This window comes from Talpa europaea, assembly GCF_964194135.1.
Source record: "Talpa europaea genome assembly, chromosome: 7".
NCBI lineage: Eukaryota > Metazoa > Chordata > Mammalia > Eulipotyphla > Talpidae > Talpa > Talpa europaea.
In genome coordinates, this window is record NC_140074.1 from 119,870,161 (window position 1) to 119,882,398 (window position 12,238).

Sequence of the window (12,238 nt, forward strand, 5' to 3'; positions counted from 1 at the left end):
TATGCTGGTCACAGGACCAGGTCAAGTCTTTTGTTTTATAAGATGAATAAATTCTGGGATGGAATTACAGTATAATGACTACAGTTAAATACTATATTGTGAGCTTGAGATCTACACAGAGAGCAGGTGCTCCACATGTCTATGGCACACACAGAACAAAAAGACACATAGGCAAGAACAAAAAGACACATGAATTGTTACAACTTTTTTGAAAACTGTCTTGAAATTTCTATTAATATTGTCCACCTGCACAATTCATAACTCAAATTTCACTCTGAGAACATGTTCCACAGAAATGCACAATCTGTAGACCAGGATGTAGACTAAATATTCATAAGAACGTTATTCACAAAAGTTCCTAAAAAGGGGGAGATATCTATTAACAACAGAATACAGATTTCATAAATGAACTGTGGACCCTTTTCACAAAGGAATAACAAAAATCAATGGACATGGACAATGATTACTATTAAATATGCAACTGGATCTGTCACAAACATAATTTTGAGCAGAGCATAACATCCCTGCTCAGGGACACTTCCCATATATGTACAGGCAAAGGAATATAACTGGGGGTAGACACCTGCTATGCTCACCCCAATTCAATAGGCACTATCACATGGTCACATGTTACTGGAGCAGAATTATGCCAAGGATGATTTCTAGATATTCCTAATGAATTATCCACAATTAACTGCTCAAAGAACAATTTCAAAAGATTCAGAACACTTAGGGAACAACTTCCTCATGGAACCATTTCCCACCGATAAGGAAAACAACACAAACAACAACAAGGAAAACTTCTACTCATTGGCTCAAATTTTGGGGTCCACCATATAAAAGTCTCAGAAAAAGATGGACTCATCAGACTCTGGGAAACTCACCTCAGATCAGGAATCCACACTCCACACCTGACACCATGACCCACTCCTGCTGCTCCCCTTGCTGCCAGCCCACCTGTTGCAGGACCACCTGCTGCAAGCCTTGCTGCCCCCCACCTTGCTGCTGCACCCCCTGCTGCAAGCCATGCTGCCCCACACCTTGCTGCTGCACCCCCTGCTGTAAGCCTTGCTGTCCCCCACCTTGCTGCTGCACCCCATGCTGTAAGCCTTGTTGCCCCTCACCTTGCTGCACCCCCTGCTGTAAGCCTTGCTGTCCCCCACCTTGCTGCTGCACCCCCTGCTGTAAGCCTTGCTGCACCCCCTGCTGTAAGCCTTGCTGCCCCCCACCTTGCTGCTGCACCCCCTGCTGTAAGCCTTGCTGTCCCCCACCTTGCTGCCCCCCCTGCTGTAAGCCTTGCTGCACCCCCTGCTATAAGCCTTGCTGCCCCCCACCTTGCTGCTGCACCCCCTGCTGCAAGCCTTGCTGCATCCCCTGCTGTAAGCCTTGCTGCCCCCCACCTTGCTGCTGCACCCCCTGCTGTAAGCCTTGCTGTCCCCCTCCTTGCTGTTGCACCCCCTGCTGTAAGCCTTGCTGCGCCCCCTGCTGTAAGCCTTGCTGCCCCCCACCTTGCTGCTGCACCCCCTGCTGCAAGCCTTGCTGTCCCCCACCTTGCTGCCCCCCCTGCTGTAAGCCTTGCTGCACCCCCTGCTGTAAGCCTTGCTGCCCCCCACCTTGCTGCTGCACCCCCTGCTGCAAGCCTTGCTGCATCCCCTGCTGTAAGCCTTGCTGCCCCCCACCTTGCTGCTGTACCCCCTGCTGCAAGCCTTGCTGCCCCCCACCTTGCTGTTGTACCCCCTGCTGCAAGCCTTGCTGCCCCCCACCGTGCTGCTGCACCCCATGCTGCAAGCCTTGCTGCATCCCCTGCTGTAAGCCTTGCTGTCCCCCACCTTGCTGCTGCACCCCCTGCTGTAAGCCTTGCTGTCCCCCACCTTGCTGCTGCACCCCCTGCTGCAAGCCTTGCTGTCCCCCGCCTTGTTGCTGCACCCCCTGCTGCAAGCCTTGCTGCCCCCCACCTTGCTGCTGTACCCCCTGCTGCAAGCCTTGCTGCCCCCCACCTTGCTGTTGTACCCCCTGCTGCAAGCCTTGCTGCCCCCCACCGTGCTGCTGCACCCCATGCTGCAAGCCTTGCTGCATCCCCTGCTGTAAGCCTTGCTGTCCCCCACCTTGCTGCTGCACCCCCTGCTGTAAGCCTTGCTGTCCCCCACCTTGCTGCTGCACCCCCTGCTGCAAGCCTTGCTGTCCCCCGCCTTGTTGCTGCACCCCCTGCTGCAAGCCTTGCTGCCCCCCACCTTGCTGCTGCACCCCCTGCTGCCGCCCTTGCTGTGTGTCCAGCTGTTGTCAGCCTTCCTGCTGCTGATCCTCTTGCTGAAGACCTACCACCCATTACTTTCTAACTTCCATCCACCAACCTGCCTGCTGCAACAAAATTTCTCTCCAGGGTTTGCCATCATCATGTGCCCTATTGGTCATCTTCCTGCGAATGGTCTTGAAAGCCTGTTTGATGGAGTGTACTTGACTACTTTTTGATTTTCTTTTTACCTGTTGGGCAGTTGTCTGGTCTTCTTTATCTGTCTTGACCTTGTTGTCATAGCAATGTGATTTTCTCCCTTTTTCAATAGGCAATCTAAAAAAAAAAAAAATCAAACAAAAACCTATGGATTTTTCCTTAACCATCCTCAGTGATTATCTTGCTAATAACAGGGAGTCTTCCCTGTATCTTTCCTAATAAAACCTAGGCTACCTTGCAACTTTTCCTACATTTTTGTTTGTTTGTTCCTACTGCGTTATCTTGATGAGGTTGGGGGTTCATATTGCATTCATATTGCATTTCACTTCTATCATCCCTTCCTAGATTCACAGTCCCACACAATGCTCAGAGCCGAAACTTTGGCAACTTCTAGGTGAGAAGCTTTTCTTGCTTAGAGCTGGTCTTATTATTTTCTCAGTGATATCTTGGTTTACATCATACTCAAGTGAACTAACCTGGAAGATGCACTTTGCTGCCTCTGGCTACTTGACAGGGGAAATCGCTTTCACATGCCAGGCACTATTCTAGGCACAAGCAGAGGAATGTGGGGAACAAGAAAACAAGGATCCTCTGCACGCCTCCAAAACTCACAGCAGGCGAGGGTAGTGGTGAGGGGAGGGGGCAGATGTTGCAAAGAAAAATAGCACAAGAACACAGACACCTGGGCTTTGTGGGATGTTGCTGCCTCAAAATAAAAAGGAGTTTTCAGGACCAGGTGCCTGCTCGGTCAAGTTGACAGAGGGGGGAGACTATCACCTTCCAGCCTGTGTCCACAGTTCTCTGAAGAGCCTGCTAAGCAACCCAGCCTGCTAAGCATCAGGCTTCCCGGTACCTCGCAGCAGAGAGCCCTTGAGATGATTTATCAGTATCTACTGAGCTATAGTTTGTATGGCATGCTATGCTTTGCATGCAGCATCTCCTCCTCACACAAGTCTGCAAGGGGGTCCTGCTGTGGCCGCATTCAAGCAGAGTAAATGCAGCTCACAAAGGGACGTGCACCAACTCGCCAGCCTGCGCGGCTGGTAAACAGCTTCATTGGCTTCCAGGGAGCAGCCGGTCTACCGCACTGTTTTACTTAAAGGAAAGATCAAAGAGCAACTGAACAGTCCTCAATATTTTGCACATGAAAAGAAATAACTTGGCCTTATCACATTTATCTTGTTATTATCCATTGGCATGTGAAAGCAAAAGATGAAAAAAAGAGGTGTATGAGCTATATATTCACACACCTTCCCTTCCCCGCCCAGGCCTGCGGCCCAGTCGCTGTGCTTACGCAGGGGCGCAGAAGGCATGAACCCATCAGGACCCTGGTCCCTAGTGTTTTCCCAAGGACAAGCATAACAAGAAACTCCACTCCTCTGGAGTGGAAAGGATAAGAGATGTGTGCTGATGTTGTGATACTGAAGAGAAGAAACATGATGGAGACTTACCAGAGTAACACAGTTTTGCTTACAGTACAAAAGAGCTACTGCTCTGTAACAGTAGGAAGACAACAATTTATAAAAGAAACCAATTAGGGTCAAGGCTTGAGAACACTAAGTAACTTGCCCCAGGACTCCCGTATGAAGAATAGGACTTGGGGTCTATTCTACAGCAGGGTTCCCGCCCCCTGGATCCCAGAGGTACACACCGCTGTCTGCTCCAACTACACCGAGAGTAAGGTGTGTAAAAATTAAAACAGACATGAGCAGAAGAGCCTGGTTAATGGCAATAACTGATCTCAAAGCAGTTCACAAAATAATGCAAACAGAATGAGGGGGGCGGCAATCAAAATGCTTGATTTGATTTTTAATGGTTGCTGGACTCTCTTTGATCCTCAAGCCAGTAACACCTTGGATTTATAGTCATATTTTAACTGTCCTATGGCACCAACTAGTAAAAAGTCTTTTTTTATCCCTACCTGCATCTCTTGCACCCCTGCTCTCTTCCCCTTCCCCCCCTTAAATTCAGAGCCCCTGCAGTGCTCATTGATAGCCTCTAGTTTTTGAAAGTGGAAAACACCAGATATTTCATAGGGATTGTGTTCGATTAAAACGGCAATTAGGACATTCTTAAACATCTAGGAAGCGACTCGCAACTGGATTCTAACATGTAAGAAGTTTGTTGGCAAATCAAAAAGAAACTTGACAGACTTGTCTGCCTCTAAGTTCATGACCCCCAAGCAGTGACAGGCTGTGCAGGAGCCAAGGCGCATCCTGTATCCTAGGGAGGCAGGTGACTGAGTGGGCTGGCGGTGGCCTCCTGGGAACAGGACTGGGAGAGAAGACAGCTCCATGGGCGGTGGCCAACGAGATGCCCTCTGACCCTCTGACTGAGTAATGCAAGTGAATGGGCGGGCCCCATGGGGGAAAAATAGAATTTATTTATATTAGAAGACATAATCTTTGCTAGATTAGATGACACCGAGGCTCTGACTTCACAGTCACTCATGGCGGTTGGACAGCTTGGCCGCATACTGTAGCAGACTGCATCTTTAAGTGAGAGGGTTATTTTTTTTAAGATTTTATTTATTTTTACGTAGAAGAACTGGGGTATAGGCCAGAGGTGGGGGTTGGGGGTGAGAGGATTCACCAGAGACAGAGTGGGGATCAGAACAGGCAGATCTACTGAAATACACCGCTGAGAGGAGCAGCAGGTGAAACAGGAGAGGTCTGCTTTGCCATGTGGGTAGCTCCTTGGCCAGGGATTGAACTGGTGCTGCAGTGGCTTGTCATAGCTTCATAGTGCCTGAGAACTTAACCCCTTGCACCACCAGGGAGGCCCTCTAAGTGAATAGTTTTGTTGTGGTGATGGTGCACGGATGCATTGATGAAGGAAATTCTATGGGGACTACACCTGGGGTGGAAGGCGGGGAGCAAACATTGTTTCAAAATGACAAATGATGTAAAAAATGTCTAACTATTAAAAAAAGATTTAAAAAAGGGAAAGAAATGGAAAAAATAAAGATTTTTATATGAACACAGGACCTTAACCACCAGACAGTTTGGCCCTCGCTTTTCAGCCCTGCGGTCATGTGGCCGTGCCCTGTTTCTGTTTATCTTGCAAGAACAGGAGGATGCGATTTCAAGAGTGAAACAATGGGACAAAAATGTCCTTATGTATTTTCAATAAGGGGAAAAAGATTGTAAGTTGGCAAGTTGTCTTTCAAAAGCATTGGCTGTCGTCAGCAGACCTCTTAGTGCCTGGAACAAAAACCAGCCCCAGGAAGGGAGGCTTGGGCCTGGCATGTCTTTAAATCGACAATGCTCAGCGGCAGGGGGCTCAGCTTTGTTTGCTCCTGTCCTGGACCCAATTTTGAGTTACACCACAGTCAAGACTGCCACCGAGCAGGCTCTGCCAACCCACATGTTTTCATATTTGATTTGTTCCCCGACCCATTAAATATCACCTAAAGCCCCTCCAAAGCATATGAAGTTTTCTTCTCATCTCGTTATCAGTGAACTTGCAAAAAATCTTATCTCCAGGTAGATAGGGGCAGAATTCATCCGACCCGAGTTGAATTCTCAGGCTCCCTGCTGGTTGGTGCAGGGAAGCCTGTCGGCACCCGTATGAGACTTGGCTTCAGGACACCAGCTCAGCTGGTATATCTTACCAGTCACAACATATTCAAGGAAGAAATAATAACATCTTAATTTATTTAAGATATTAAAAAAGGAATAGCTATCCATCTACACTAATTCTCCTTTGCCATATAAAGAGATGCTGGCAAACATTCTATACCCAGCACCCTTGGGAGAGCTGGGATACAGGGGAGGGAGGCAGCTACAGAGAAGATGCCTGCACCCCTTCTGTCAGGTCTTTGTGGGTCACAGACCTGGACTCACATGCATTCAGCTCCGCACTTGGACATAGCATCATGCCCCTCCCCAGAGACACCCCAATCTATACACAACCAAGGAACAGAGCTGGAGAGTGAAGCCTGTCAGAGCCTTGCAGGCCAGTGGGAGCTGCACCGTGTCCGATGGCGAGCAAGCCGGAGCATGCCGAAGAGATGACTTCCTCCTGCCTGCAAAAAGTTCTAGGAATTACTCGCAATTAAGAAACCCATTAAACACTTGGTTTCCAAAGACTCATACCATTTAGAGAACTTCCTCTTTTGCAGTTTTCCCCAATAACTATGGAAAACAAAACAAAGACAGTTCTGCTTATTGGTCCAAACTTTAGGCCCGGAACAGGAAAGTCATCATCAGATTCTGGGGAAATCACCTCTCTGTAGAACCCACCCTCCATCCCAGACACCATGCCGTGCTGCTCCCCTTGCTGCCAGCCCAGCTGCCGCAGGGCCACCTGCCACAGGTCCAGAGGTGGGTCCAGGTGCTTCCAGCCTTGCTGCTGCCCAGTCTGCTGTCAGGTCACTTGCTGGACCATCTCCTGCTGTCCCTCCTACCACTGATCACCTTGCCTATGAACCACCAGCAGAACACAACATTCATTTGCTATTTGGGGCACAAATTCACTGTCCAATGTTGTGGAAAGCCAACATGCTATCACCAAATTCCTCCCACACATCTCCCTGTTTAAAACTTTGTAAGCCAGCTGGATGGGTGAGGGGAACTTCATCCTCGTTTTCTTCTTCCGAATGTTCCTGGATCCTGCGCCAGTTTCCTGCACACACAATACAGAATTATGGATTCTACTTTGACTCTGAATTCTAGATTTTCATCCTTCTCCTCTAAGGAACTTAGAAAAAACCAATCCTCCTAACTTTTACATCGATTTCTACAACTATCGAATAGTCTTCACGGCCATGCTTTCTATTTCAAGGCTCTCCTGATGCTTGTATTCTGCTTTCTTCCTTTCAGCATCACCCTCCCTGTCTCCCTAGATGCAGAGCATCTCACCTGCGTTCCTCAATAAGCCCCATGCCATTATTTGTCCTGAATTGTGCTTGGTTTCATTGTTGAGCATGCCCCCTGTGAGGATTTGCACCCTTGCTGCATGCCACGAGCATGATCCATTCTGGGCCCCACACCCTCCATTGTTCATATGGGGAAATCTCAAATGTGCTGTTTCTCGCTGATATGGACAGAGTCAGATGGAGACTGGGACCTCTGTGCCTGCCCAAGACCACCTACATTCCTATAAGACAAGCAAGAAAGACTCCTGGGTCTGAAATCCAGCTAGATGTACACTTCAGTTTCTTCTTAGCCATAGAAGGAATATTCTCTTATATATATATGCAGAGCATCTGTTTATAAAATTCTTCCCCAGTCAGTGTCCCATAGCTCAGCAATCAGTACCTACATGTTAGGGCAACATTTGAGAGTTTTCAGGAGTGCAGGGAGCATTTTCTTGCCTCAGATGCTATCTGAACCTGTCTTAACTCATCTGCATCAAAGTATTTTTTTAATTTATTGTATTTGCTTGATCTTGTTACCTGTAAAGACACATCCTAAATATTTTCAAGAGATGAATTGCAGGTGAACTAAATGATGGCATCTAGTAAACCAATCCAATCTTTTTTAAGGAACTTTATTGTATTGGTTTTTTTATTGGGGTAACATTAGGTGAAACGCTGGATATAATTCAGATGGTAGGTCACATCTCTTCAGATGTATGTTGCCACATCGCGCATACCACCAAGGTACCCACAGTCCCCCACCATAGCCCAGTTTGTCCTCACAAAAAAGAGACAGCAAAAGAGATTTGCTCTTTGGTAGTGTAAGTGGGAAAATCTACATTTTTTTCTTCCCTACTTATGTCTTTCTTCCCTGGAAGTCTTTCCTTTGGTCCCCAAATGAATGAAGGTTTTTCCCCACAGCAAGTAACTCTGCGGCACCAGCAGAGTATTCTACGGCCAGGAGATGGCATCGTGTTCCCAAGTCGAGGACTCAGTCCCTCATCACCGCCCCCCCCCCTTAGATGTCAGTCACAGTCCTAGATTGTTAGCCAAGCTTTTGACCAGCAGACTATGAATCAGGTTCCTATGACCCTCTCCTTCCTTGGGATAAATTAAATATTCTAGAGTGACTCACAGAACTTAGACAAACAGTCTATTTACTAGATCACAAGTTTATTAAAACAATTTAACTCAAGAGCAGCCAGATGGAAGAGATGTGTAGGGGAAGGGCTGGCCACGCTCTCTCCACATGCACCATTCTTCTCCCATCTGCCGTGTTCATCAACTCAGCTCTCCAGACCCCCTTCTTTTGGGTTTTATTGAGGCTTCATCACATGGACATGGTGGTCAAATCATTGATCATAGGTGACAGAGCCCCATTGGCAGCCTCTCTATCCACCACCACCCCCAGAGACTGGAGGTCCCTCCAATCATGTGACTCCAAGGCAACCAGCCTGACCCTTGCTCATTAACATAACAAAAGACTCACTTATTGCTCTCAACATTTAGAATGTTTCAAGAGTTTGGAAAGCTGTGATCCAATAACCCTGAACAAAACCAAACATGTATTTCTTATAATTCACAATGTCACAGGTATCATATGAATCAAACATTCTTGTGAGGCCTCCTTGGCCTGAGTACCTACTGACAGTCAAAAGGCATTAAGTATTTCCACTCAAAACATGTCACCATGTAGGTGAATTTGTCTTCCTAATAAATGCTATTAACAAAACTAAGTAAGGAAAAAGTTGGAGTTGAGAAATGATGCAATTAGCATGTGTGCCTTTGAATAACCCATGACCTAGGAATCTTCCAAGGGGAAAAAACCCTGCATATGGTGAGGTAATATGAAGTATTTGAGAGAAATAAAAACACATATCCCTGGAGAATCACAACAATGTGAAAAAGAGAAAAGTAGAAAAACCTGTGCATTCACAGGAGTCATGTTACACGGAAGGCAGTTGTTTTTGGCCATGAACTAAAGCAGCTGTCTAAGCACCCAGTGAGGACAGGCTTGGGGCCAACAGTAAGAGGAACAGAAGAGTTTGGGTCTAGGTCACCTCCTCAGAAGCAGTCAGCTACCTCTGATGAGGCAACCAGGCTGATGTCCAAGACACAAGCCACTTCTGAGTCTCCATGTCTGCAATCATGGAACAGTGAGACCCAGCTTGCTGATACTGTCTCTTGCTGGGGGTTCATGGAAGGGGACGAAGAACTGACATGTTCAGGGTCACCTACAATTTGCTTGGTGCTGACTCAAATCATCATATGCCTTATATTTAATTCATGAAGAAATTTCAATAAGTATGAACGTTCCCATTTTAAAGATAAGGAAATGGAGGGCCTCCCCTAGTGGCGCAGCGATTGAACGCTGGGTTGCAAAGCTGCCCGCAGCCTCTGCAGCACCAGTTCGATCCTGGGCCGCCGGGCAAGGGTCCCACATGGTGCGCAGACCTCTCCTGCCGTCCGCTGCTCCCCTCAGCAGTGTATTTCGGTCCATCTGCCTGTTCTGTTCCCCGCTCTGGCTCTGGTGAATTCTCTCACCCTCCCGCGCTTTTGACTCTACCCAGTGCTTGTATAAATAAATAAATAAATCTTTTTTAAAAATAAAATAAAATAAAGATAAGGAAATGGAAACTAGATGGAAAGGTGACGTCAGAGTTTGGCTCCTCCCGGATCCACTCTGAAAAATAATTCCAGTGAATGCAGGTTATTCGGGATGTGTAGACACCAGCTGGGAAAGTGACACCAAGAACTACTTCCCTAAGACAGGATGACAGCAGACAGTTGGAGCTGGTCTCGCATCTTCTCTGTGCCAAGCAACATGATTTCTGCTGCGTGAGAGGGAGGTCAACACTGAGACCCCGACCTGGCAGGTGGAGATGGGCCTGAGCACCCGGAAATCCAAGACAGAAGAATCATCTGCACCGCCCGCTTCATTCTTTAGCACAGGGGACAGCCGCGTTTTCTGGGAGAAGGAAGTGGAGGAGACAGAGAGAGAGCACAGGGAAGAAAAGAAAAAAGAAACTGAAATACCTATTCCCTCACATGAGGTCACTACCACTGCCAGCTAAAGAGCTAGGACTGGAATTCCCAACTCAGACTGTTTTGCCCAAAATGCACCAGTGCACTGCGTGCGAGCACCACCTCCTACAAAGCCCTTTGCCTGGACAAACTGGGACAACAGGTCGCCTGGCAACGGGTGGCATTTCTGAGCCCCGGGCACTGCCTCCGCTTCCACCCGCCGCAGGTGGCTCTGTCGGCACGTGGGAGAGACTGGATCAACCACCTCTCCCGGGCATCCTTGGGGGATCTGGCACACGGGAGGGGAGGCAGCTACAGGGACAGAGACCTGCGCCCCTTCCCACAGGCCTTGGTGCTCACATACCTGGACTCACCTGCATTCAGCTCCTCACCCTGGACACAGCGTCATGCCCCTCCCCAGGGACACCCCCTCTCCACACCAGGCAGGAAGAAGTTGCAGAGGGACACCCGCTCTGGCCACCCCAGGCCAGCAGGAACCAAGGCACGTGACCACCGTGATCAAAGAGGACAGAGCAGTGATGGCACCTGCTTCCTCTGTGACTCCTCTCAATTAGCTCACATCAGACACCAATTTCCTAGAGATTCAAGCATTTGGGGAATAACTTCCTCCTCACAATTGCCTGAGAAATTCCACTGTTTATAAACAACAACAAGGGCAGCCCTGCTTATTGGTGTAAATCCGAGGGTCCCCGGGTATAAAAGGCCCAGGACAGGAAGGTCCTCATCAGATTCTGGGAAACTCACCTGTGAACAGGCACCCACCGTCCACCTCTGCCACCATGAGCTGCTGCTCCCCTTGCTGCCAGCCCAGCTGCTGCAGGACCACCTGCTGCACGACCACCTGCTGCCGGCCCAGCTGCTGCACCCCCTGCTGTGCCCCCTGCTGCCAGCCCAGCTGCTGTGCCCCCTGCTGCTCCCCCTGTTGCTCCCCCTGCTGCAGGCCCAGCTGCTGTGCCCCCTGCTGCTCTCCCTGCTGCTCCCCCTGCTGCCGCCCCAGCTGCTGCTCCCCCTGTGGCCAGCCTGCCTCCTGTACCCCCGTGTACTGCCACAGAACCTGGTACCTGCCCACCTGCTGCTGTCTGCCTGGGTGCCTCCCAGAGAGCCTGGGGTGCCCCTGCGGCCAGCCTTGTGGCTGCTGATCACCTCACCCAACAGCCACCCTCTTGCACACAACTCCTGTTAACTGATTTGCTGTTCGGGGGCATTTTTGTTTCTGAACTGTGATGGCAGCCAACATGCTCTCTCCATGACGCTGCTTCTCACCCCCTGTAAAAGCTGTGAATCAGCCTGAGGGGCAGGGAGGAACCCCCCCTTGCCTCTCTTCTTCCCCTCTGTCTTGTTTATCACGTGCTGCTTCATGATCCCCGATGTGGGAGCAGGTCTTGGTGTGACTCTGAAGTCAGGATCACCTGCTCCCTCTAAGCAGACCTCACACACAGCTTTCCATAGGCTCTGCAGCTGATCAATAATTGTCACAATCCTGCTTTCTTTATCAATGTGCTTATGTGTCTTCTTTCTTCCTTTCATCATCACTTTGACTTGTCTCTTTAGATACAAGGACTCTCAGCTATGAGACTCTGTGCTTCTTAATAAATTCTATGCCACTGTCACCCTATCTTGTGTTTTGTTGTTTTCGTACAGTTTCCCTGATACACACATTGCAAATCATGTGCATGACACAAACTAAGCTGCAAAATGTCCCACCAATAATGACTTTCCTCATTTTTAAAATTTTAAATGAGAAAATTTCATCCTATAAGGACATGGAGCTCAGAACGGACAAGCCAAGATCCAGAACTGGATCTTTCGTTCCTACTCAAGATCACTTACGCTTCCAATACCAGTCACGAAGAATCTGAGTACTAGGGACTCAGCCCTGCAGT

At 48.7% G+C, this 12,238-nt stretch overlaps 1 protein-coding gene across 1 annotated transcript; it reads left to right on the forward strand.

Annotated features, from left to right (window-relative positions):
- Positions 1-919: 919 nt before the first annotated feature.
- Positions 920-11,494, forward strand: LOC311173910 (uncharacterized protein; the record flags this gene model as incomplete). Its single annotated transcript, XM_084237993.1, has 3 exons — positions 920-1,061; positions 1,748-1,808; positions 11,167-11,494. The coding sequence occupies 3 exons, from the start codon at positions 920-922 to the stop codon at positions 11,492-11,494; spliced, it is 531 nt and encodes a 176-aa protein (XP_084094119.1).
- Positions 11,495-12,238: the final 744 nt, after the last annotated feature.